At 37.8% G+C, this 26,772-nt stretch overlaps 1 protein-coding gene across 3 annotated transcripts in view; it reads left to right on the plus strand.

The window, feature by feature from the left end:
- The window catches only part of LOC143025483 (retinol dehydrogenase 12-like), a 144,571-nt gene that overhangs the window by 54,792 nt on the left and 63,007 nt on the right, over positions 1 to 26,772 (plus strand). For all 3 annotated transcript variants that reach the window (XM_076185210.1, XM_076185211.1, XM_076185209.1), the window contains exon 5: positions 15,891 to 16,013. In XM_076185210.1, the coding sequence (XP_076041325.1) occupies positions 15,891 to 16,013 (123 nt within the window). The remainder of the gene's footprint in view (positions 1 to 15,890; positions 16,014 to 26,772) is intronic.

The raw sequence follows: 26,772 nt of genomic DNA on the forward strand, positions 1-26,772 counted from the left end.
GGCTAATTAGTTTATAAATGGATGTCGGGGTGCAAGAGGTAAGTGCAAGGGTAATGGGTCAGGGATTGGAGATGATTAAAGAAAATGGAGAAAAGTGGGAGATAAGCCAGTTGTTGCTTGCTGACGACACTGCGCATGTAGCAGGATCAGAGGAGGGATTGTGGAAGTTAGTGACAGAGTTTGGGAAGGTGTGAAAAGAAGTAAGTTGAAGATAAATGTGGGTAAAAGTAAGGTGAAGAGATGCACAAGGGGAGAAAGTGGCAGCAGACTGGAAGTGAGTATTAATGGACAGAGACTGAAGGAAGAGGATAGTTCTGAATACTTGGATGTGAATGTGGCAGGAAAGGGAGGAGTGGAAGTGGAGGTAGAATATAGATTAAGAGAAGCAAGTAAATGCCTTGGTGGATTAAAAAGTGTAATAAAAAGAAATAGACATTTGGGAATTAATGCAAAGAGGAGATTGTATGAAGGGGTGATTGTGCCAGCAGCACTATATGGGGTAGAAACATGGAACATACGAGAGAAAGAGAGAAGTTTGTATTTATCTATTTGTATTTTATGGGACAAGAGCTATGCTCGTAGTGACACATTTTCGTATCTCTGCATCCAGTTTATTCTTAAAATCTTGTATAGTGTTGGCACTCACTGTTTCTCCGTTTAGTTTGTTCCAGACATCAATCACTCTATGTGGGAAGCTATTATTTTTCAAATCTCTTCTGGAACAGTCCTTCTTTAGCTTCTTTTCATGTCCTCTTGTTTCTCATCTTTCCCATTTTAATAAGTTGTCTCTATCAAGAATTTCCATCCCTTTCATAATTCTGTAAATGGTCTACAAATCACCTCTTTCTCTTCTCTGTTCCAGTGTTGATAGAAGTAATTTCTCCAATCTTTGTTCATATGTCAAATTTGATAGTGTGGGTGCCATTTTTGTCGCTGCTCTTTGAATTCTTTATAATTTTCTTATGTTTTTTGTGTTAGGTGCCCATAGTGTTGGAGCATTATTATTATTATTATTATTATTATTATTATTATTTTTTTTTTTTTTTTTTTTTTTTTATTTTTTTTTTTTTTTTTTTTTTTTTTTTTTTTTTTTTTTTTTTTTTTTTTTTTTTTCTGTGTGTGTGTGCTAGGTGGCCATAGTGTTGCAGCATACTCAAGTTTAGGTTAGGTCTTATTAGTGCAACCACTATTTTCTTTACCATTTTTTCATCCATGTAGTCGAAGGCCACTTTCATTAATCTTAATAAGTTAAAAGTTTCTCCAACTAATTTATTGACATGTTTATCAGGTGTCAAGTCACTTGAGATGATCACTCCCAGGTCCCTTTCTGAATCGACTTTTTTGACTTATTACCAATTTTATATTGACCCAATATTCTATTTTGGTTTTTTCAAATTCCATTATACTACATTTCTTAATGTTAAAGTTCATTTCAAACCTCTGACTCCACTCCCATATTTTGTCCAGGTCTTCTTGTAGCAATCTGCAATCTTCTTTTGTGCTTACTCTCTTGAGTAATTTGGCATCGTCAGCAAAGAAGTTCATGTAGCACTTCACTCCCTCATCCATATCATTTATATATATGGCAAACATTAAAGGAGCCAATACAGAGCCTTGCGGGATGCCACTTATCACATCTTCCCACCTTGAATTTTTGTCTCTAAGTACCACTTTCATTTTTCTCCCACTTAAGAAATCCTTCATCCATTCCAGTAGCTTACCTTGTATTCCTCCTATTATTTCAATTTTTCATATTAATTTTTTATGTGGTACATACATATACCAAAGGCTTTTTACCCCTACATGGGGGGTAGACAAAAAGAAAAAGGCATAGAAACCACTCCTACCCATTCCATTTCCTATATATTCCACTCCCCTCCACCCTCCTCCCTCCCTCTTATCTTAGCACCTCCTGGATGACGGGTCAGAAGCAGTGTCGCAAGACACAGCACATCCACAACAAGGCCGCTTCATTAACTCGGTGACCCATACACACTCATACACACTTCCTCACCCCCCACCCACTCCCCCTCATGCATCACAGCATCATCTATACACAACCCCTCTCCATTCACCCCTATCTTCTGTCCTCTCCCGTCCTTCCTCCACAGACATTCCTCTTTTTTGTAATGCCCCTTTCACCCCATCCATCCATCTCATCCTAGGACGCCCCCTCATATTCACTCCTTCCACCTCTGCCTTCCACACTTCTTTTACTAATCTTTCTTCACTCATTCTTTCCATGTGTCCAAACCATCCTAATACCCTTTCATCAACCCTATCTCCCAGCTCCCTTTCCACCCCTGATCTCCTCCTCACCTCCTCATTTCTCACTCTATCTAGCCTAGTAACCCCTATCATACTTCTCAGACACCTCATCTCAAACACATTCAAACTCCTTCTCTCTTCCTCTCTCATGTTCCATGTTTCTGCTCCATACAATGCTGTTGGCACAATCACTCCTTCATATAACCTCCTCTTAGCATCCATTCCCAGATGTCTATTTCTCATTACACTTTTCAATCCACCAAGGAATTTACTCGCTTCTCTCAATCTACATTCTACCTCCACCCCCACTCCTCCCTTTCCTGCCACATTCGCACCTAAGTATCTAAAACTATCCACTTCCTCCAGTCTTTCACCCTTAATGCTCACCTCCATCCTGCTGTCACTCTCTCCCCTTGTACATCATATCACCTTACTTTTACCCACATTTATCTTCAGCTTCCTTCTTTCACACACCTTCTCAAACTCTGTCACTAACTTCCTCAATCCCTCCTCTGATCCTGCTACAAGCGCAGTGTCGTCAGCAAACAACAACTGGCTCACCTCCCACTTTTCTCCATTTTCTTTAATAATCTCCAACCCCTGACCCACTACCCTTGCATTCACCTCTTGCACCATGTCAAAAGCCTTCTGCAAGTCCAAGAAGGCGCAATCTGCCCAGCCATCTCTTTCTTGTATTATCTCAATTAATCTCAAGTAAAAGTATATTAAGTTTGTGGTACACAATCTTCCACTTCTGAAGCCAAATTGTTCAGGGTTTAATATTTTATTCTCTTCCAAGTGTTTGATCCATTTGTTTCTGATAAATTTTTTTCACATATTTTTGTTACTGTGCTTGTAAGGGATACAGTCTGAAGTTTGTAGAATCTTCTTTGTTTCCTCCTTTATATATTGCTACTATGTTTGCATCTTTCCAATCTTGCAGTACCTTTCCTTCTTTGAGTGAAAATCTATTATCTTGTATAATTTGTCCATCAGTTCATCTATACACTCCTTCAGTATCCAATTTGCAATTCCATTCAGTCCATGCGATTTCCTAACGTCTAGGTTTTTTATTTGGTCTCTTATTTCTTTCTGTGTTATCATTATTTCTTTCATTTTAGGAGGTCTTTCTTGTTGTCCATCTTCCCAAATTTGTGAGCTCTCAATTGTGAAAACAGACCTGAAATGTCTGATCATAACTTCTGCCATTTCTGTGTCGTCTATATATTCTTTATCTCCATGCAGTTTTACAATTTCGTGTTTGTCTTTTAATTTATCATTTACATATCTGTAAAGAGTTTAGGTTGATCCTTACATCTATCTATAATATCTTTTTCATAGTTTCTTTTTTCTTTCCTGCGTATATTCACATATTCGTCCCTAAGTTTTATATAAGTTTGCCATTTGGATTTTTTTTTTTTGTCTCTTTTCCATCTTTTTCAGGCTTTGTCTCTTCTGTCTTTAGCCTCACTGCACCTTTTGTTATACCAAGCATTACAAAAATGTATGGATGAAAAAAGAAATGAGTGATGAAGAAAAAGAGAAAGAAAAGGAATTTAGAAATGAAGCAAATGAAATAATGAAGAGAACTGAGACTGAAATGATTTTTTTTTCTATTCTTTATTTATTTCTTTATTTTATTTATTTCTTTATTTATATATATAATTATTTTTTTTTTTTGCAAGAGAGAGTGGGGGACCTGAGGCTGAGAAAATAGTATATAAAAAAAAAAAGAATACAAAGTAGACAGAATAGGATGAGAAAGGAAAAAGTTAAAGATAGCCTTTACCAACATGGATGGAACTATTTCAGGACTGAGTGAATTAAATGATCATCTGGCATTAGAAAAACCAGACAATGGGAATTGTAGAAACGAAATTAAAAAGTACTCTACCACCAAATACTGTGGGACAAGGTCTGTACAACTGTTGGATGAAGAATAGAAAGGAAAAACAGGGTGGGGGAGTATAATTTTTGACTAGGAAAAACTTAAATGTGACAAAGATAACAGAAGGAAAAAATGTAGAACCAATTACATGAAAAGTAGAAATTTTGTAGCAGTATATGTTCCCCCCAAAACATAGTCCTGTATAGAAAACAATCATTCCAAACTGTTGGAAGATACAAAATATGAACTAATATACTGAAAGAGGAAATATAGTAATTATGGGTGATTTTAATTCAAAAGAAATATGTTGGAAAGAAATGACAGTGAAGGGTGAAGAACTCTGGGGAAACATACTACTTGATATGACCATTGAATACACAATGACTCAGTGGATAAAAGAAAATACCAGATATAGAAACAATTAGGAACCGTCGAGACTAGATTTAATACTTATGTCAGAGCCTGAAATTGTTGACAGAATTGATTATAAAACTCCAATAGGGAAGAGTGACCATGTACTAATAGAATTCAAACTAAAAGAGCAAATGGACTTAAGGGAGTGCCGCATCGCTTTTCAAATATTTGTTTAATGAATATATGTATAAATACCCTTGATGTTAGTGTGTAATTCCTCAGGGTATTGTGTTCCTCCCATGTATATATAAGGCATAGTGAATATTTGATGAAGAAATAATGAGTTCTAATGAAGCTCTAATTACTTAATGGAAAATCCTTCCACATCATTCAGCTTGGTATAAAATGAAAGCTTAGAGTCTGGGGAACAAATCTTATTGAATACATTTTTCCAAACTAATACCTCTGATTTTTTTTATTAATTTGTTTCTCTAAATAATTAAAAAATGCTGCAAAATTCAGGTTTCATAAATAAGAAAAAAAAAATCTTATTTTTTACTGTAGAAAATATAAAGCATTATATTTTCTTTCATATGAAACAAAAATAACAAAAATCCATAAAGAACAACTGAAGATATTACAACAGAAAGGACAAAAACATAAACTTTACAGGACGAGGGATTTAAATTTTTGCGACCATTTGTATGATGGTTGCGATGTATAGCAATTCTCCAATTTCCTCTTCTTTGCTGATGAGGTGTGAGGTGGCATGGGTGGAGGTGTACGGTGGGTGTGGTTAGTAAATGCTTGTGGAGTGCTGGGTCCAGCTTTGCTGCATTTCTTCTCTTTCTTTTTCCTTCTTGTTTCTATCTCAGGCACTCACAGGCCCTCTGTATATTCTGCCACTTCACTCTCTTGTTTCTTGTTAATTTTTCCATGATGACAGCAACATAAGAGGGCGAGGAATCAAAATTGTTTTTTACAGTGAGAGTGCCAGGAGTGAAGTCACCATACTTTGACCTTTTCAAGAATACTGATGCCCTGTCCACTGTCTTTGTGGGATATGCTGGTGAGATGAGTTGCCAAAAATCTCCATAAACACAGTTCTGTAGCAAAAACGGAATAGCTATAGAAATGTTGATCATATTTCAATATACAGAATGTTTTTTATGCAATGGAGTTGCCAGAGGTTGCCCATATTTCCTAATTTTGCCTTGCATTTTTATGTTTTGCAATTAATAAAATGTAACAGTAAAACTTTTTTTTATGCCTAGTCTGTTGTCAATAAGGTGGGTGGGTGGAGGGGTGTGGAGTGTATTCAGGGATGGAATGGGTGGGAATGATTTTATGCCATTTTCTTTTTGGCTAGCTCCCTTGTAAGGGGGAAAAAGCCTTGGTATATATAATGTATGTATGTTGTCAATAACAATATGTTCAGTACAGCATGTTGTAATTTTATGTTTGCGATTAATAGAATGTAACAGTAAACTTTGTTTATGCCTAGTCTGTTGTCGTTAACAATATTTTCGGTACAGTACGTAAACAAAATGAATGTGTTTTGAAATAGATTTTTTCCTAATTTTGCCTTGCAATGATTTTAATGTAACCAACAAAAAAGTATTTGTAGGTCAAAGATGACAGGACTTTATTCAGTATTCGTAGGCCTAGGCTACATTTCTAAATGAAAATTATAAAAAAGTTAATGAATATTAAACAACGTAGCTCAAAGATAATAAGATTTTATTCAGTATGCATATGTTTCCTAAAGAAAGTATGATGGTAAAATAATAAAAAGGTTAAAAAATACAGCATTAAATATCATAGGTCAAAGATGATAGGATTTTATTCAGTATGCTTAGGCCTAGGCTACGTTTCCCAAAGAAAATCAGATAAAATTATAAAAAAAAAGTTAAAAGATACTATACAACTTAGTTCAAAGATGCTAAGATTATTTCAGTGTGCAAAATATAATATACATTAACAAAAATTATATTTAAAGGGTAATATATATATATATATATATATATATATATACCGTATATTTCCGTGTATAAGACGACCTTTGTATAAGACGAGGTACAAAATTAGAGCAAATTTTTATTAATTTATCTCATATCGGTAGTATAAGACGACTGCTGAATTACAAAAGTATCAGTGTATCAAACCTACCGTACAAAAAGAATTGTTTTGATTACGTTTATCAGCTGTTTTTTCCGCGTTTTCTCTTTTCTTTCTCATTACTTAACTGTATCCTTATACCAGATAAATTACTTACTGTATCCTTATAAATTCAAAATAAATGAAATAACAAAGCAAATCATGTATCATTTTCTGAGAACACATGTCAACTAACTAACAAAAATTATTTGTTTACATTCCTGGTTCGACGTAGCTCACTCCACCGCACACAACGGTTGGCACACAACAATCTTGCATTTTTCAGCTGTGTTAAATGTGTTTACATAGAGTAGTTAAAAGTACCGTAATTTCATTAACATAGAATTATTCCTCGAATTTATTAACAATTGCCAATAATATATAAGGTAAATATGGTTTAATTACCTTTATTACCAGTTCTTATCATCATGTGAATCATTTCCTGTGTATTGGTGGTTATCGGCAGGCTAGCCTACCAAGTCATCTCACGTAGAATTCAAGGTCTGATTTTATAATGGTAGTATAAGATGACCTCCAATTTTAATGGGTGAATTTTTGGATTTTAGGGTCGTCTTATACATGGAAATATACGGTATATATATATAGTGTAATATATACTGTATATATATAAAGTCCAACTTGCGTCCAGATCGGCTTACGACCTGTCTGTCTGAACCAAACTCGGTCGTAAGTCAACAACTACCTGTAATGAACTCTAGTGAAGCTCTAATTACTTAATGAAAAATCCTTCCACATCATTCAGCTTGGTATGAAACGAAAGCTTAGAGTCTGGGGAACAAATCTTATTGAATACATTTTTTCAAACTAATACCTCTGATTTTTTATTAATTTGTTTCTCTGAATAATTAAGAAATTCTGCAAAATTCAGGTTATAATTTTTTTTTATTCAAATTTCATTTATTCTTTACTGTAGAAAATAAAGAGCATCATGTTTTCTTTCAAATGAAACAAAAATGACAAAAATCCATATAGAACAATTAAAGATATTACAACAGAAAGAACAAAAACATAAACTTTACAGGATGGGGGATTTAAAGTTTCGTGACCATTTGTTTGATGGTTGCAGTGTATAGCAAATCTCCAATTTCCTCTTCTTTGCTGGTGAGGTGTGAAGTGAGGGTGTGGCGTGGGTGGAGGAGGTGTAAGGTGGGCGTGGTTAGTAAATGCTTGTGGAGTGCTGGGTTCAGCTATGCTGCTTTTCTCCTTTCTTTTCCTTCTTGTTTCTATTTCAGGCACTAATGGGCCCTCTCTATATTCTGCCGCTTCACTCTCTTGTTTCTTGTTAATTTTTCCATGATCACAGCAACAATACAGTGTGAGGAATCAAAATTGTTGCATATGGTGAGAGCGCCAGGAGCGATGTCACCTTACTTTGAACTTTTCAAGAGTACTGGTGCCCTGTCCATTGTCTTTGTGAGGTATGCTGGTGGGATAAGTTGCCAAATATCTCCATTAACACAATTCTGTAGCAAAAAATGGAATAGCTATAGAAATGATGCTATTTCAATATACAGAATGTTTTTTATGCAATGGGGTTCCCAGAGGTTGCCAATATTTTATATATTTTATGCTGTATAAAAAAATAGAAACAAAATATAGTTGTATAACTTTGTATGAGTGTATCCACCACATAGAGATTCTTTTGAAATGTTTACCTAAAATTTGCTCATTTACCAGAATTTTTTTAATGATCGCTGACAACGCTCCCTTAATACTTGCTTCCAGTTTGCTGTCATCTTCTCCCCTTCTGCATCTCATCACCTTACCCACATTTATCTTCAACTTTCTTCTTTTGCACACCTTCCCAAACTCTGTCACCAACTTCCTTAAGCCCTCTTCTGATCCTCCAAGTGCAATGTTCTCTACAAACAACAACTGGCTATCTCCCATTTTCCTCATTTTCCTTAACTATCTCCAATCCCCGACCCATTATCCTTGTGTTTACCTCTTGCACCACCCCATGTATAAATTGAACAGCCAAGACAATATAATACATCCCTGGTGAAATCCCACCTTTACCTCAAATCACTCACTTTCTCCATTTCTAATTCTAATGCAAGCTATACTACTCATGTAAAAAGCTCTTGACTGCTCTCAGCATCTTTCCTCCTAGCCTATATATCTGCAATACCTCCCACAGTGCCTTCCTGTCTACCCTGTCATAAACATTTTTCAAATCCATAAAGGCCCAAAAAACATGCCAGTTGAGGAAGGAAGGGAGAAGACACAGATACGGGTGAGTGGAGAATAGTTGTGTATGGATGTTGCTGTGGTGCATGGAAGGGAGAGGATGGGGGATGAAGGAAGTATGTATTTACCTAGTTGTATTTACCTAGTTGTATTTTGCGGGAAGGGGAGCTATGCTCGTGTTGTCCCGCCTTTGTATCTTTGCAGTGTCTAGTTTGTTTTTTAAACTCATGAATGGTTTTTGCGCATACTTTTTCATTGTCCAGTTTTGTTCCAAGTGTCCAAAACTCTATGAGGAAAACTGTTTTTCTTCAGTTCTCTTCTATAGCTATGTTTTTTTATTTTCTTTCCTCGTTCCTCTTGTGTTTCTTTTGTCCCAGTTAAGTAAGTTCTCACTATCGAGTACCTCTGTGCCTTTCATGATTCTGTAGATGGTCAATAGGTCACCTCTCTCTCTTCTTTGCTCCAGTGTCGGTAACTCCAGTTTAGCCAATCTCTCTTCGTATGATAGGTTTGCAAGTGCAGGTGCCATTTTTGTAGCTGCTCTTTGGATTCTTTCTATTTTCTTTATATTCTTTTTGTTACTGGGGGACCACAATGTCGCTGCATACTCTAATCTAGGACTTATCAATGTAACCAATATTTTTTTCATCATGTCTTCGTCCAAGTATGTAAACGCCACTTTTATTGATCTTAGCAAGTTGTAAGTCTCCCCGACAATTTTGTTAATCTGTATATCATAGGACAAGTCGTTCGTGATAATTACTCCCAAATCTTTTTCGGATCCTACTTTCTTTACTTCTTTGGTTCCAATTGTATATTTTCCTGATATTCTGTTTTTGCTTTTTCCAAACTCCATTATGCTACACTTCTTAGTATTAAAGTCCACTTCCCATTTCTGACTCCAGTTCCATACCCTATTTAGGTCTTCTTGCAGTGCTTCACAGTCCTCATCAGTTTCTATTTTCCTTAGCAGTTTGGCGTCATCGGCAAAGAAGCTCATGTAGCAGTTCACGTCCTCATCCATGTCATTCATATAGATTCATATTCACATTATTGGTGCCAGCACAGATCCTTGCGGTACTCCACTGATCACCTCTTCTTTCCAGTCTGAATATTTTTTCTCTGAGCACTACTCTCATCTTTCTACCAGTCAGAAAGTCCTCTATCCATTTTAGTAGGTTTCCTGTATTCCTCCTATGTGATCCAGTTTTTTTAGTAGTTTTCTGTGTTGAACTATGTCAAAGGCTTTTTGCAAGTCTAGGAATGCACAATCAGCCCATCCATTTCTTTCTTGCACTATGTCTATTAGTCTTGAGTAAAAGCATATTAAGTTTGTGAGCATGATCTTCCTTGTCTGAATCCGAATTGTCTTGGGTTTAATATGTCATTGTCTTCCAGATGTTTTTACCCATCTATTCTTGATTATTTTCTCACAAATTTTGGCAATGGTGCTTGTTAGTGATACTGGCCTATAGTTGGTGGGTTCTTCTTTGTTTCCTCCTTTGTATATTGGTACAATGTTAGCGTTTTTCCAGTCCTCGGGTATCTTTCCTTCTTTGAGTGAGCTGTTTATTAATATGTGTATTTTTGTCTGTTAGTTCTTCTTTGCACTCCTTTAGAATCCAATTTGCAATACCATCCGGGCCATGTGATTTTCTGACATCCAGCCTTGATAGATGTTCTGATATTTCTTTAGTGATGCTGTAAACTCATTCATGAGGGGAGATTTCTTGTTTTTGTCTATGTCACAATTCGGTATTTTCTCTCTGGTGAAAACAGATTTAAAGTGATTGTTCATGACTTCGGCATCTCTAAATCTTCTGTGTATCTATGTTTCCTTGGCATAGTTTCACCAATTTCCTGTTTGTTTTTAAGTTTACCATACAAATACCGATAGAAAAGTTTGGGTTGCTCTTTGCATTTGTCTATAATATCCTTCTCATGGTTCCTTTTCTCCTCTCTTCTCACATAATCATACTAATTTCTATAGTAAACAAAAATTTGCCATTTTGCTTTGTTTTTTGTCTTTTCTCCACTTTTTCCAAGCTTTGTCCCTTCTGTCTTTTGCCTCACTGCATCTTTTGTTGAACCAACATTTAATGTACTCTCTCTCTCGCTTTTGTCTTGGTACATGCCTGTTTACCCCTTCATTGTAGTTTTCCATCAATATATTCCATTTCTCTTCCACTGCTGTTTCTTCCCTGTAAAATATTTCCCAGTTTGCATTCCGGAAGAATGTCTTTAGTTTTGTAAAGTCTGTTTTGTTGTACCTCAGTCTTCCTTTCCTATGCTTTTCGTTCCTCTCTATGTCTATTTCTTCCTTTAGTATAGTTTCGATGAGTACATGGTCACTCTTTCCAAATTGGTGTCTCATACTGGACTTTATGCACTATTTCAGGCTCTGTTGTAAATATTAGTTCTAGTTTTTCGATGGCTCTTCATTTATTTCTGTACCTTGTGTTTTCATGGACCCATTGGGTCATTGTGTACTCCATGGTCATATCTAGCAGTACATTGCCCCACGAGTCATCTCCTCCTTGCACTGTCATGCTGTCCCAACAAATTTCTTTGCAATTGAAAGTCCCCCATAACTACCAGATTACCCTTACCCATTAGTATCTCATTGAGTGATTTTCTTGTGTCCATCTAGCATTTTTTTATGTTCAATTTCTTTCCAAGCGCTTGTTTTTGGAGGCACATAAGTCACCACAAACTTTCTACTTTTCATATTCTTGCCTTCGACTTTTATCATGATCAATTCAGCATTACCTTTGCCCTCTGCAATTTTGTCACCTTTAGGTCTTTCTTGGCCAAGAACATGAGTCCCCCTCCCTGTTGTTTATCCAGTAGTTGTATAAACCTTGTCCGATAACAGTGGATGGTATTTCACCTCTTAGTTTAGTCTCTACAATTCCCATTATGTCTGGTTTTGCTTCTAACAGATAATCATTGAGTTCGTTCAGTCCCGAAATTTAGTCCGTCAATGTTGGTATAGGCCACTTTTAATTTTCTTCCTTTCTCCCTGGTTTCTTCTTCCCTTGTTTTGTTCGTTTTTGAAGCGCCATTGTCTTAATCTCAAGTCTATTACTCTCCACTGGAATTCTTTGCATTCTGTCTCCGATCTTTTCAAGTTTTTTTCCCTTTGCTTCTTCTCTTAGCGCCCTTTCTTTTTCTAATTCCTCAGTACTCATTTCTCTTTTCATCCATATCTTATTGTATTTTTCACTCTTTGCCAAGTTACCTACTTTTTCAAATATGTCTTCTACTACCACTTGTGACCTTAGTTTTTATCTTTAGAGGTCGATTCCTATCCTTAGTATAGCGACCAATTCTGTAAGTCTCTTCTAAGTCTGTGCCTGAATCACTATCTCCCCTGAATTTCATTAAGGATTTCTACTGCTGTCTTTTTTTCTTCTTTTTCTCTCATGTACCTCGCCAATCCTTGTTTTTCTTTAAGCCCATAAACCACAATACATTTCTTCCTATCTACTGTGTCCCTGACCCAATTTGCTTTTTCGTTAATCCACTTGAATGATTGTGTCTTTTGCATTTATCTTGCATTTGCTGCTTGACTATTTCTTTGAAAGCAATTTCTTTATTTTCAATATTTTCTTTCCACTTCTTAATTTCCTGGATACTGTCCCCACCTAAGTTTTCTTCGATCTTTTGTGTCGATTCTTGGAATTTGTTGTTCACTTCTTGCTTTAGATTTTCGCTATTATTATCATTAGTTTTCTTCTTTTCATTTTCATTCTTCAGTTCATTTATGTCTCTTTTCATTTCTTTAATTTCGTTTGAAAGATCCAAGTTAGCTTTTTTCAGGTCAGAAATTTCGTGGTTAGTCTTAGATAAAACAATCAATTAAACCAATGACCTATTTTCTTAAGTCCATGATTTCATTTTCCCATCGAGTCCTATTTTTGCTCATCTCTCTCTCTATCTCTAATAATCTACTTAAGTTCTTTTCTTTCGTACTTACCAAACCCTAAGAAATCATTGTCGTAACACGTGGTGCTTTGTTTATTGTTTACATCGCGGTTCAGTGGATTGCCTCAGATGGCTCTGATTCGCAACTGGCTTTCGAGTCGTTTTCATTCATTTTTGCTAATTTCGAGTTTAACACAATTAACTAGCACTGCATAGATACCATTTCGGGCACTCACGTTCACTCCCCACCCCTACAGTACAAACCAGGATTACATTTTTCGTCGTAAATCCACTCCTTCTTGGTCGCGCGACGACCAAGAAGATATTTTGATGCAGCCTGAAGGAATTTCTCCATGTCTTCTCTTTTCTGCATAAGGGGATGGAGAGGGGCGGGGGATCGCCAATTAACCCATAAAATCCAACAACCCCTCGAATCAATTCATCTCTGATGACGAATTTATAACCGAAAAATCGAGTCTTACCAAATTAAATAAAATTATGCTTAACTTCTTTGGAATACTCAGGCGCATCGGCCAAGACACATAAAAATCATATACCCACTCTAGAATGGCCATGAGAAAGGTCGGAAGTTGTAGATCTGGTGGGAGAATCAGTAGCTGCAACTTTTACTACCAGACTCGGGGGGCGCGCTACAGCATGCTTAGACAATCCTGCACAATGGTTGGTATCAGTGCAGTTTGGTTTCAAGCCCCTTTTGCACCAGATAGATAGAGCAAGTTCTTAGAGACACCATAAACGTGCAGAAAAAGATATTTGGTGGATTTGGCATCACTAGCCCTGCGTGGCCTACGAGTGTCACTATCACAATCATTTTCCTCTGTTTTTGGTTCTCGATCGTATGGATCACTGTCACTCGCATACAAAAGCTTCCTCTTAGTTCCTTGAGGCATGTTTACACGACTATCACACTGATTGAGGTAGGTAATCCCGATAAATAAGATGCAAAAAGCACTCCCGAGTCACCATGTGTATCAACACTCTACCGCGTGTATGAAAGCACTAACTGACATCGTAGCATTCTCTAGGCAGTGTTGATAAGTCAGACAAACTTCCCTAAAAGTATGAAAGCGCTACCAAATCTAGTGCGATTTCTGTAAGGGGTTGAACATCGTGCCACCCAGGCGGCACATCGGTTCTCCCCAGTGCTGCCTCCTGGGTGGCATATCGGAGTTAACGGGTTAAATGAAGCTGCCTTGCTGTGGATGTGCTGTCGTGCTACACTACTTGTGATCCAGGGCAGTGGGTGGGATACGGGGATAACCCGTTATCCAGGAGGAGCCAAGAAAAGAGGGAGGGAGGGGTGGTGAATGAGAGTGGAGTATTGTGGGGATGAAATGGGTGGGAGTGGACTTTGACTTTAGCTACCTCTCTGATAAGGGGTTACTAGGCTGGATAGAGTGAGAAACTAGGAGGTGAGGAGGAGAACGGGGGTGGAAAAGAAGTTGGGAGATAGGGTTGATGAAAGAGTATTGGGATGGTTTGGACACATGGAGAAAATGAGTGAAGAAAGACTAGTAAAAGAGGTGTGGAAGGCAAAGGTAGAAGGAGTGAACATAAGGGGGCAACCTAGGAAGAGTTGGATGGATGTGGTAAAAAGGGCATTGAGAAAGAAGGGAATGTCTGTTGAGGAAGGATGAGAGAGGACAGAAGATAAGGGTGAATGGAGAATGGTTGTGTATGGTTGATGCTGTGATGCATGAGGGGGAGTGGTTGGGGGATGGGGGCTGAGGGTGTATGTGTGAGAAATAAAACGATGCATCCTAAAGGGATTTCTCTCCGTCTTCTCCTTTTCTGCATGAGGGGACGGAGAGGGGGGTCGCTGATTTAATGAAGCACCCTTGCTGTGGATATACTGTGTCTTGTGACACTTCTGACCCAGGGCAGTGGGCAAAATGCAGGGATGACCCATTATCCAGGAGGTGCCAAGATTAGAGGGAGTAAAGAAGGTGGAAGGGAGTGGAGTATGTTGGGGATAGAATGGGTGGGTGTGGTTTAATGCCTTTGTTTTTTGGCAACCTCCCTTGTAAGGGAAGCCTTTGGTATATATATATGTATAAATCTATATTATTGTCAGAGGTATTTAGGGTCACATGTGTCAGGAAAGGGAGTAGTGGAGGAAGTTAGATTGTAGATTGAGAAAATCAAATAAGTGCCATGGAGGATTAAGAAAATGTAATGAGAAATAGAAATCTGGGAATGGATGCTAAGAGGAGATTGTATGAAGGGGTGATTGTGCTGACACCACTGTGTAGGGTAGAAACATAGAATATAAGAAAGAGCTTAAATGTGTTTGAAATGAAATGTCTGAGAAGTATGGTAGGGGTTACTCGGCTGGATAGAGTGAGAAATGAGGTGAGGAGAGCAGGGATGGAAAAGGAGTTGGGAAATAGGGTTGATGAAAGAGTATTGTAATGGTTTGGACACATGGAAAGAATTAGTGAAGAAAGATTGCTAATAGAAGTGTGGAAGCCAGAGGTGGAGTGAACAGGAGGGGGCAACCAAGGATGAGATGGATTGATGTGGTAAAAGGGGTATTGAGAAAGGGGAGGATGTTTGTTGAGGAAGAGAGAAGACAGAAGATAGTGGTGAGTGGAGAATGGTTGTGTATGGATAATGCTGTGATGCATGGAAGGGAGTGTGTAGGGGACAGGGAGGTTAGGGAGTGGTTATGTGTAAATGATTTTTGAAGCAACCTGAAAGGATTTCTCCCTTTTTCTGCATAAGGGAATGGAAAGAGGGGGTTGCCAATTAAATGAAGCAGCCTTGCTGTGGATGTGCTGTCTTGCTGCATAGCTTCTGACCCAGGGCACCTGGCAAGATGCGGGGATGACCTATTATCCAGGAGCCAAGAAAAAAGGGAGGGGTGGTGAATGGGAGTGGAGTGGGTGGGAATGGAATTTTGCCTTTTCATTTTGACTACCTCCCTTATAAAAGGGAATAAGCCCTTGCTATATGTATGTTTGTATGAGTTTGAGTCCAGCCCAGGTGTATTATTATTATTATTATTTATTTATTTAATTTTTTACTTATTTTATTTATTTGTTTATTAATTTTCTTCCCCCAGGTGGCAAAATACCCTTTGACGACTGGGACTATGTCAAGCAAGGTTATGATCCCTTTGTGGCCTACAGCAACAGTAAAGCCGCCAATGTCCTGTTTACTAGACAACTCTCAAAGGAACTTGAAGGTGAGATTTTGGAGTGGTCTTTCAGTTCGTGGTTGGGTGGTGTAGGGTCTTCTGTAAGGAAGAGTTTGTAGGGGAAAATTGCTTGGTTTCATGTTTTGTGATAGTCATTTCCTTTGGCAAAGCTCCTTTAGTTGCATTTTATTTATTTGTTTGCTTGTTTATTCTCTTTTCTTTTGAATCTATGTTTCTGCTGCTCTTTTCACTTGCCTATCCCTTTTAGTTAGCAGTAGTAGATCTTACTTTTTGCTGTTCTTATCAACTTTAATATTATTGTTGCTTTTGCAGTGGAACACAATGGAAAAGCAAACCAGCTGGAAACCTGTCCAAGGTGAACCAGATACAAGAGAGAGAGAGTGAAAGAATGAGTGATGAAAGATTAGTAAAAGATGTGTGGAAGGCAGAGGTGGAGAGAGGGAACATGAGAGATGTACGGATGGGGTGAAGGGGCCACTGAGCAAGAGGGGAGAAAGCAGGAGATAGGTATAAGTGGAGAATGACTGTATGGATGATGCTGTTATGCAAGAAAGGAAGGGATGGGGAGTAGGGATCCTTATGTGTGAATGATATTTTCACACAGCCCAAAGGGATTTCTCCATGTCTATCTTTTTCTGCATGAGAGGGGGTGGGTTGCCAATTAAATGAAGCGGCCTTTGCTTTAGATGTACTGTGTCCTATTGCATTGAGTTTGACCCAGGGCAGTTGGCAGATGCAGGGATGATCCATCATATATGAGGAGCTGAGATGGGAGGGGTGGAAGGGAGTGAATGGGTGGGAATAGGTATAGGCCTGTTGCAAGGTGATTAACCACTTCCATACGGTGATGCCTACGTAGGCGTCATGAGGAGCAAGTGGGTATGCGATGATGCCGACGTCGGCGTCTTGATTATATTTATTGTAGTTGTACCTACGTAACCTCCATTCTCTCTAAACTGGCTTCATCATATTTTCTATGGTTATCAAAATTCACGAGTGAAAGAGAACGAACAATTGAGCACTGACTTTATTTTTTATAATGCGATTATTATGACGCAACATCGCATGTTGGGCAGCTAATGCTGCCAGACGTGCGATGTGCTCCGGAGTGAAGAGGTTAAATGAAATATTCAATCTCTTACATGTCCAGCATATACATGCACACACACGACAGTCGAAGTGACAGCGAAGATTGGAACTCCGGAAAAACATCAATTTTCGTGGATCTCAATGACAAGGGAGTACCTGTGTTGTATTAGTAGGGAAGGGGAAAGTTTGTAGTGTAGTGGGAAGGTGAAGAAAATGGAGAAGGGGAGGGATGACTGAGGAAAATGGAAGAAAATGAGGAAGGGGACAAACAGGCCTCAGAAGTCAGAAGGAATGTCAAAAAAAGGTGCACAGACAAGAGGTGAAGTCAAAGGAATTAGTAAAAATGTAAAAATTAGAAATAGAGATAAGAGCAGCACAATGGAATGTGGAGATAATTATTTCCATGGATTTAATGAGGGAGGAAATGACAATCTCTCCCGATTAGCAAGTCTAGAGGAAAAACTAACAAAAATGAGTGAACAATGAGAGGTTAGGTTCAGTCAACTTGCAATGATTACACAAAGAGTTGATAAATTGGAAGAACTAAAGAAGGAGAACCAAAACCTGAATAAAGAAAATAGAAGAATTAAAAAGACAGTTAAAATAACTAAAGGATGAGAATGAGGAATTAAAGAGAATAAAGAGTCCATAGGAAAAGAGATAAGTGGTTGGAAAAAGGTTCAGGAAAATAGGAAAATTGAATTTAGAGATATAGTGAAACAACAGATGAAGGAACACACTGACACAGTTATTAAAGTGATGAGAGAGAAGGAGAATATAGTAAGAGACTTAGCAGATAAAAAGAAATTTATAATTATGTTAGGAATGGAAGAGAAACATAATCCAAATAGGACTACAAGAGTAAGAGATGAAAAAGAAAGAGTGAACAGGGTACTAAGAATAATTCAAGAAAGTGAACAGGAAATAGGGAAAGAAATTGAAGAAATATGTGGACTTGGGAAATACAGTGTAGACAAGACCAGACCAATTAAGGTTAAATTCAGGTCACAAACGACAGCAGAGAATATCTTATCAAAAACAGAAAAACTAGCAGAAAGTGATCAGTACAAACAGGTATGGATAAAAAGAGAGATGAATAAAGAGGAAAGAGATGAAGAGAAAACAAAAAGAATTGAACCTAGGGAAAAAAATGAGAACAGAACAGAGTCAAAGAGAAATTCTATTGGAGAGTAGGATATGAAAGTGAGGGAATGGTTCATAGGAGAGAAAAACGGAAGGGAAACAGAAAACAGGATAGAGGTAACACAAAATTAAGTGTCCATTACAAATATAGATGGCTTAATAACAGGCTTGAATGAACTGAATGATTACCTGACGGAAAAGGAACCGGACATAATGGGAATTGTGGAGACAAAATTGAATGGTCCACTACCACCCAACAGTGTAGGGCATGATGCATATGATTATTGGATTAGAAACAGAGAAGTAAAACATGGGGGTGGAGTTATGTTCCTGACTACGAAGGATATAAATGTGAGGAATGTTACATATGGAAAGAATAAAGTGGAAATGATCATGATGGAAATAGAGGACAGGGACAAGAAGAGCAGGAAGTTTGTGGTAAATTATGTGCCTCCTAAAATGGCTTAATGGGAAGATAGAGAACACAAGAATATGTTTGAAGACACAAACATAACACTAAATAAGATAATGGATGATGGAGGAAGAATAATTATGATGGGTGACTTTAATTGTAAAGAAATCTGCTGGGAAGAAATGACAGTGAAGGGTGGAGATGACCTATGGAGAAATGTACTGCTTGATATGATTATAGAACATACAATGATAATGGATACAAGAGAATACTAGGTATATAAATGAGGAAGAATCATCGAGACTAGACCTAATAATCACATCAGAACCTGAAATAGTGGACAAGATTGAATATAAAACACCACTAATTAAATGTCACCACATATTAGTAGAACTGGAACTAAATGAAGAAAAATACATGAGAAAAAAACGAACCATATAGAAAGGGAAGAATGATGTATGGAAAAAATATATATATAAAATGAGAAAAAAAAAATCAAAAAGCAGTCTGGGTAAGGATATACAAAGAGGAAACAACAGTAGAAGAGAAATGAAAATTTTTGACAACAATTTATAAGGAAAGAGTGGAAAAGTATGTTCCAAGACAAAAACAAGAAAAAGGATATGTAAAATGTTGGTACAACAAAAGATGTTGAGAGTGAAAAGATAAAAGGGATAAAGCTTGGATAAAATGGAAGAAAAAAAACACTGAAAAATGAAAAATATAGATTGATTATAGAAATGAATATGTACAAATGCGCATAGAGGAAAAGATCAAACATGAAAAGGATGTCATAGAAAAATGTAAAGATCAACCAAAACTATTTTACAGATTTGTAAACAACAAACAAGAATTAGTGAAACTACAACAAGGAGGAAGAGAATACACAGAGGAAATAGAAATGGCAGAAATTATGAACAAGCATTTTAAATTGGTGTTTACAAGGGAGAACATACAACTTAGATATGACGAGTGGGAGGGGAAAGTCCCCCCTATGAAAGAAATAGAAGTGACAAGGAATGAAATAATGAATCGCTTGAGTAATCTCGATGTTAGAAAATCACATGGTCCAGATGAAATGGCAAACTGGATTTTGAGAGAATGCAGGGATGAACTAACAGACAAAATACATAGTCTAAAAGGCAGCTCACTGAAGGAAGGAAAAGTTCCAGAAGAGTGGAAAAGAGCAAAAATAGTACCAATATATAAGGCGGTAAACAAAGAAGACCCTACAAACTATAGACCGGTCTCCCTTACAAGTACAGTAGCAAAAATTTGTGAAAGAATGATCAAAATTAGATGGGTAAAGTATTTGGGGGGGGGGGGAATGTACTAAATCAGAGGCAGTTGGGATTTAGACAAGGAAGATCATGTGTCACAAACCTGATGTGTTTCTATTCAAGACTAATAGATATAATACAGGAAAGAGATGGATGGGCTGATTGTGCATTTCTAGACCTGAAAAAAGCTTTTGATAAGGTGCCACATAAGAAATTGCTAAAGAAATTAGAAACTGCAGGAGGAATACAGGGCAAACTACTTAAGTGGATTGAAGACTAATTACATGAAAGAAAAATGAGATTGGTGATAAGAGACAAACATTCCAATTAGGATGAAGTGATTAGTGGAGTTCCACAAGGAACAGTACTGGCACCAATCATGTTTGCTATATATATTAATGATATGGATGAAGGAATTGAAAGCTATATGAGCTTCTTTGCAGACGATGCAAAAATGATGAAAAAAAGTGAATACCAAAGAAGATTGTGAATCACTGCAAAGCGATCTCAATAAAGTATGGGAATGGAGTAGGAAGTGGGAGATGGAATTCAACATTAAGAAGTGTAGTATAATGGAATTTGGAAGAAGTAAAAAAAGATTAGCGGGATCATATACATTGGGAGAGGAAGAAATTAAAAAAGTGGAAAAAGAGAAGGACCTAGGAGTCATTATTATGAATAATATGTCCCCTGAGAAACATATAAACAAAATTTTTGGAGAAACTTATAACTTAATAAGATCAAAGTGGCATTTACATACCTGGACGAAGAAATGGTGAAGAAAATACTAGTCACTTTGATAAGACCAAGATTGGAGTATGCAGCGAAGATGTGGTCACCAAGTACAAAAAAAAAAAATGTATAACAAAACTTGAAAGAATACAAAGAGCAATTACGAAATTGGCACCAACACTCACAGAACTATCATATGAGGAGAGGCTGGCAAAACTTGAGCTACAGACATTGGAGCAAAGAAGAGAGAGAGGAGACTTGATAACTATAGAATCATGAAATGCATGGAAATTATTCATAGAGAGGATCTAATAAAATGGGATAGTAGAGAAAAAGGACATAGAAAGAAAATGAAGAAAGACAATTATAGAAGAGACCTGAAAAAGAACAACTTTCCCCACAGGATAATAGACATTTGGAACAGATTAGATGAGAATGTGGTATGTGCAAAAACGATACACAAATTTAAAAAGTCTAGATAAAACGAGATATGGAGACGGGACACCATGAGCATAGCTCCCCTTCCTGTAAAATACAATCAGGTAAATATAGCATGCCAGATCACAACCTCTCCAGAAACTACTGCAGGACCCCCTATTGTGTCGGACCTAACCCATGGCCAGTTGGACCAAGCACAAAAAGACACTTGCATTCTCCATTGCCTACTGCAAGTCATCATACAACTGATACCGTTATTACGATTTTCACCATTGCTTGTATATAAAAACCATATATGAATATTGAGTGTCCACACTCAGTTCATGATTTACATTGTAGAAGTAAAATGAACAGTAGGTAGTAGAGAATAAATTGTACATAACATTACAATTTGGCATCAGCCACCCTTTGAATATTGTGTGTAAAAGTGTACCATTGGCAACCGCCAGTGTTTTCCTCATGCACTTATTCAACCCTGTGGTAGGAGAAAAGAATACTGCCACCGATTGTTCCCACTTGAGTCATTAAAGGCAACAAAAATGGGATGGGGATAGGACTAGGCATCCTTCTCTCTGTAGCCTCAAAGGGGACTTTCCTAAAAGAAAGCAAAGTCATAAGAGGGTCTAGGAGGAATTTTCCAACCAGAACCCTAAGGTTTGTATCATTTAATGTGCAAGGATGTGGTACATATGAGAGTAAAAGAGAAGAGATAAGTAGTATGTGAGAAAAAAGATGGATGTGTTGGCATTGAGCAAAACTAAGTTGAAAGGGAGGGGTGAGTTTGAGTTTGGGAGGGTGTCAGAAGTGAAGAGAGGATGAGCGAGAGAAGGGGTGACTATAGTAGTAATTGAAGAGATAGGTAAATGTGTGGTGGAGTGGAAGGTTTCTTCAAAGGTAATGTGGATGAAGGTGAAACTGGGGAGATGTTGTATTTATTTACCTAGTTGTAATATACGGGAGGGGAGCTATGCTTGTGGTGACCCGTCTTTGTATCTCTCCGCATCAAGTTTTATCTTAAAATCTTGTATAGTGTTAGCACATACTGTTTTGTTGTCTAATTTGTTCCATGTATTTATCACTGTGTGTGGGAAACTGTTCCTTTTCAAGTTTTTTCTATAACTATCCTTTTTCATTTTTTTTCCATGTCCTCTTGTTTTACCGTTTTCCCATACTAATAGGTCATTCCTGTCTAAAACTTCCATTCCTTTCATTATTCTGTAGATAGCAAATCTCCTCTTTCTCTTCTTTGTTCCAGAGTTGGTAGGTTCAATTTGGATAGTCTTTTGTTAGTGTATATGGGCCTGGTAGTGAGAAGAGCCTAGAGGAAAGGGAGGCTTTTTGGATAGATTTAAACGAGTGCTTAGAGGGTTTAGGGAGAAATGTCAATGTAGTGGTATTGGGAGATCTTAATCCCAGGGTAGGAAATGAACCAATAGATGGAGTGGTTGGGAAGTGTAGAGTTCCAGGAAAAAATGATAGTTGAGAGTTGATGGTGGAGATGCATTTAGAAAGAGAGCTGATGATAGCAAACACAGTGTTTCAGAAGAAAATCAAGTATAATTACACATGGGAGAGGGTGGTGGATGGAAGGATGGTAGATAGGGCGTGGAGTACATAGTGGTAACCAGGGGAGAGAGTGGGGGAATATCAGATCATTGTTTTTGTGGAAGGTAAGGTGAGAGTGGAGGATAGATGGAGAAAGAGGAAAAGGACAGAAGGTAGGGAGGTGCTCAGAGTAAACTGCTTAAATGATAAAGAAAAGGAGGAGTACAAGAAGAAGCTGTGAGAGGAGTGGGGGGGAGTGAAGGATAGAATAGAACAAGGAGTGGAGGAGGAATGGTAATGGTACCAGGAGGGAGTCATAAGGTGTGCAAAGTTGGTGTGTGGAACAAGGAGGATGGGAGGAAATAGAAGGATAATGAGTGGTGGGATGATGAAGCAAAGAAGGTTGTAGAGGAGAAGCAAGCACTCACAGATTGGTTACAAAATAGGATGAGAGAAGCATATGAGAGGTACAGAGAAAAGAGAAGTAAAGGAGGCAAAGGGGAGAGCAGATGTGAAATGGGGTAAGAAAGAATATGACAGAATTTTTTTAAAGTAATAAGATGTTTTGGAAAGAATTTAAGAGAGGAAGAGGAGGTGAATCAAGTAGAGAAGAAAAGGTAAAAGGTGCAGATGGAAAGATAATAATGGAAGAGACTGCAGTAAGAGGAAGATGGGGCAAAGTATTTTAGGGAGTTGCTCAATGTGAAGGAGGATAGGGAGGGAAAGGTAGTTGCAGTGGGAAACACTACGAAAATTATAATGATGAGTAAGGAAAATGGAGAAATAAGGAAAGATGAGGTGAAAGCAGTTGTCAATGATGAGAGCAGGTAAAGCACCTGGATTGGATGGGTATCATACAGTGTCTAAAAAAAAAGATAGGTACAGTGATGGTGGACTGGCTATTGAGGTTGTTTACAAAGGATTACAAAGGCAGAGCATGCCGACAGGAGACTTTTTGGTCCATATCTAGGTCGGATGCGAAAAAAAAAATCATAATAATAAATTAATACATACATACATACATATACCAAGGCTTTTCCCCCTTTACAAGGGAAATAGCCTAAAAGGAAAAGGCATAAAATCATTCCCACCCATTCCATCCCTGAATACACTCCACACCCCTCTACCCTCCCTCTTATCTCAGCACCTCCCGGATGGGAGTTTGAGTGTCTCTTCTTGTTCAATATTCATATATTCATATATTATTTCCAACACACTTCATTTTCAAAGACAGTCTTATTACATACATACATACATATACCAAGGCTTTTTCCCCCTTCCAAGGGAGGTAGCCAAAAAGAGAAAGGCATAAAAACACTCCCACCCATTTCATCCCTAAATACACTCCACACCCCTCCCACCCTTCCTCTCATCTGAGCACCTCCTGGATGACGGGTCATCCCTGCACCCTGCCCACCGCCCTGGGTCAGAAGCAGTGTCGCAAGACACAGTACATCCACAGCGAGGCCGCTTCATTTAATCGGCGACCCCCCCTCTCCGTCCCCCTTTGCATATAAGGCGAGGACGGGGAGAAATCCCTTCGGGCTGCGTCAAAATTTACTCACACATACTACCCCACCCCCCACTTCCCCGCCCATTCCTCCTCATGCAGTCACAACATCATCCATATACAACCATTCTCCACTCACCTCTGTCTTCCGTCCTCTCCCTTCCTTCCTCAACAGACATTCCCCTCTTCCCCAAAGCCCCCTTCACCCCATCCATCCACCTCATCCTAGGACGTCCCCTCATGTTCACTCCCTCCACATCTGCCTTCCATACCTCTTTTACTAGTCTTTCTTCACTCATTCTTTCCATGTGTCCAAACCATCCTAATATTCTTTCATCAACCCTATCTCCCAAATCCTTTTTCACCCCTGTTCTCCTCCTCACCTCCTCATTTCTCACTCTATCTAGCCTAGTAACCCCCACCATACTTCTCAGACACCTCATCTCAAACACATTCAAACTCCTTCTCTCTTCTTCTCTTATGTTCCACGTTTCTGCCCCATACAGTGCTGTTGGCACAATCACTCCTTCATACAGTCTCCTCTTCGCATCCATTCCCAAATGTCTATTCCTCATTACACTCTTTAAACCACCAAGGCATTTACTCGCTTCTCTCAATCTACATTCTACCTCCACCTTCACTCCACCTTTTCCTGCTACACTTGCACCCAAGTATCTAAAACTATCCACTTCCTCCAGTCGCTCTCCCTTAATGTTCACTTCCAGTCTACTGCCACTTTCACCCCTTGTACATCTCATCACCTTACTTTTACCCACTTTAGAAATTATCACAATACTCATGTGTATACTCAGGTGAGAGGTCCTTAAGGTTCCAAGTCTGACCACAGCAGATCCTAGGTTTCCATGTATCTGCTTGACACCAAGTTCCAGTTGTTTAGGTCTCCCATCCCAAATACATACAAATGGTCAATACTATCTGTAAAATACATCAAGATTAATATTCAACTCAAGAAGGATATCATTATAATATTCTCTATACTCTTCAGGGTTCTCAACATTGATACACAGAGTATCAAAATACCCATCCTCATAAACCTGTAAGCTAATCTTTCTCAAATAATCTAAATGTCCTATCAATTCTTCTCTTGTTTCTAAATGTTTAAGTCTAAATTTGTTCCCACGTGCAGAATCAATTACCCTATATGGACCAGTGTACCTTGGTGAAAGTTTATTATTGGGTGAAGTTAGTTTGACTATTACTAAATCTCCAATTTTCAATTCTAGTTTATGAGCTATTTTGTGTTGTTCTTTCATCTCTTGTGAATACACCTGCATATGTTTCCTAACTCTTTGGTGAATACTTTGAAAAGTATTTATCCTATTTGATATATAATCATCCATATTATATATGCAGTCAACATTTCATATGGCAGAGTTTTGTCCTCCCCAAAAATTATAAAATGAGGTGTATCACCAGTTGCTACATTAATTTGATTGTTCAGGGTACACTTAACACAAGGAATCCAAGTATCCCAAGTTACAATATGAGGACTTATTAGAGTTCTAAGACATATAATTATTTTTTTATTTAACCTTTCTACTACCCCGTTACTTTGGGGGTGATTCACTAGTATATTGACTTTATATGGAATACACTACATAAATTTTCCAAGATTTTGTTATTAAATTCAGTTCCATTATCTGAAACTAAGATATTAGGTGTAGTAAAATTACAGATTATCTGATCATAGATTACGGAAGCAACAGTTTCCGCTTTCTTATTGATTATGGGTTGTAATATACAGAATCTTGAAAAATAATAGCAACAAATGGGAATTTAAATCCATTTTCTGACATAGGTAATTCTAATGTGTCAATGTGAACTCTTTCCCAAGGTTTCTGTGGAATGGGATAGGTGAGTATAGGAGCAGGTTTTGGTGTATTTCCCTTCACCTTTACACATTTTACACACTTTTCTTTATAGTCATATATAGATTTCTTCATACCTGGCCAAAAGTATTTAAGTTGAGCCTGTCTATACGTTTTATCCTTTCCTGGATGTGAACTACAATCACTATCATGAAGTAACTTCAATATCTCATTTACAAGAGTTTGTGGTATAACCAACTGATTTACTTGACCTCTAGAAATATCTTTCCCACTTACAAATGTTTTCCTATACAAAATTCCATTAATCAAATGAAATTCCTCTATCTTATACCCCTTTGGTAGCTTTGGAGGATCCTCTTGGGTTCATCAAATGCTTGATTAATGAATCACATGTCTCATCATCTCTGTTCTCTTATTAGCATTTCCTCAATAAAAGTTACTAATTCTTCTATACTACAAACAAAATTAATCAACCCAGTCCCAGTCATTGGTTGACTAATGTTTCTAGAAAGTGGATCTGCTAGATTCCTTCTACCCGGAATATATTCAAATTGAACTTCATAGCACTGGAGTATCGCAAACCATCTAGCAAGTCTACCTCTAAGATTCTTATGCTTAAATAAGTTCTGAATAGCTGTGTGATCAGTCCAAACTCTGATGGGATACCCTAGTATCATATCCCTGAAACTTTCCAAAGAATAAATTACTGCTAAAGTTTCTCTCTGTTATAGAGTAGTTTCTCCCCACACTATTACAAAGTCTTGATGTGTTAGCTATGGGTTTCAAA

The sequence above is a fragment of the Oratosquilla oratoria genome, chromosome 5 (assembly GCF_046742065.1).
Source record: "Oratosquilla oratoria isolate Oo_2021 chromosome 5, ASM4674206v1, whole genome shotgun sequence".
Classification (NCBI taxonomy): Eukaryota; Metazoa; Arthropoda; class Malacostraca; order Stomatopoda; family Squillidae; genus Oratosquilla; species Oratosquilla oratoria.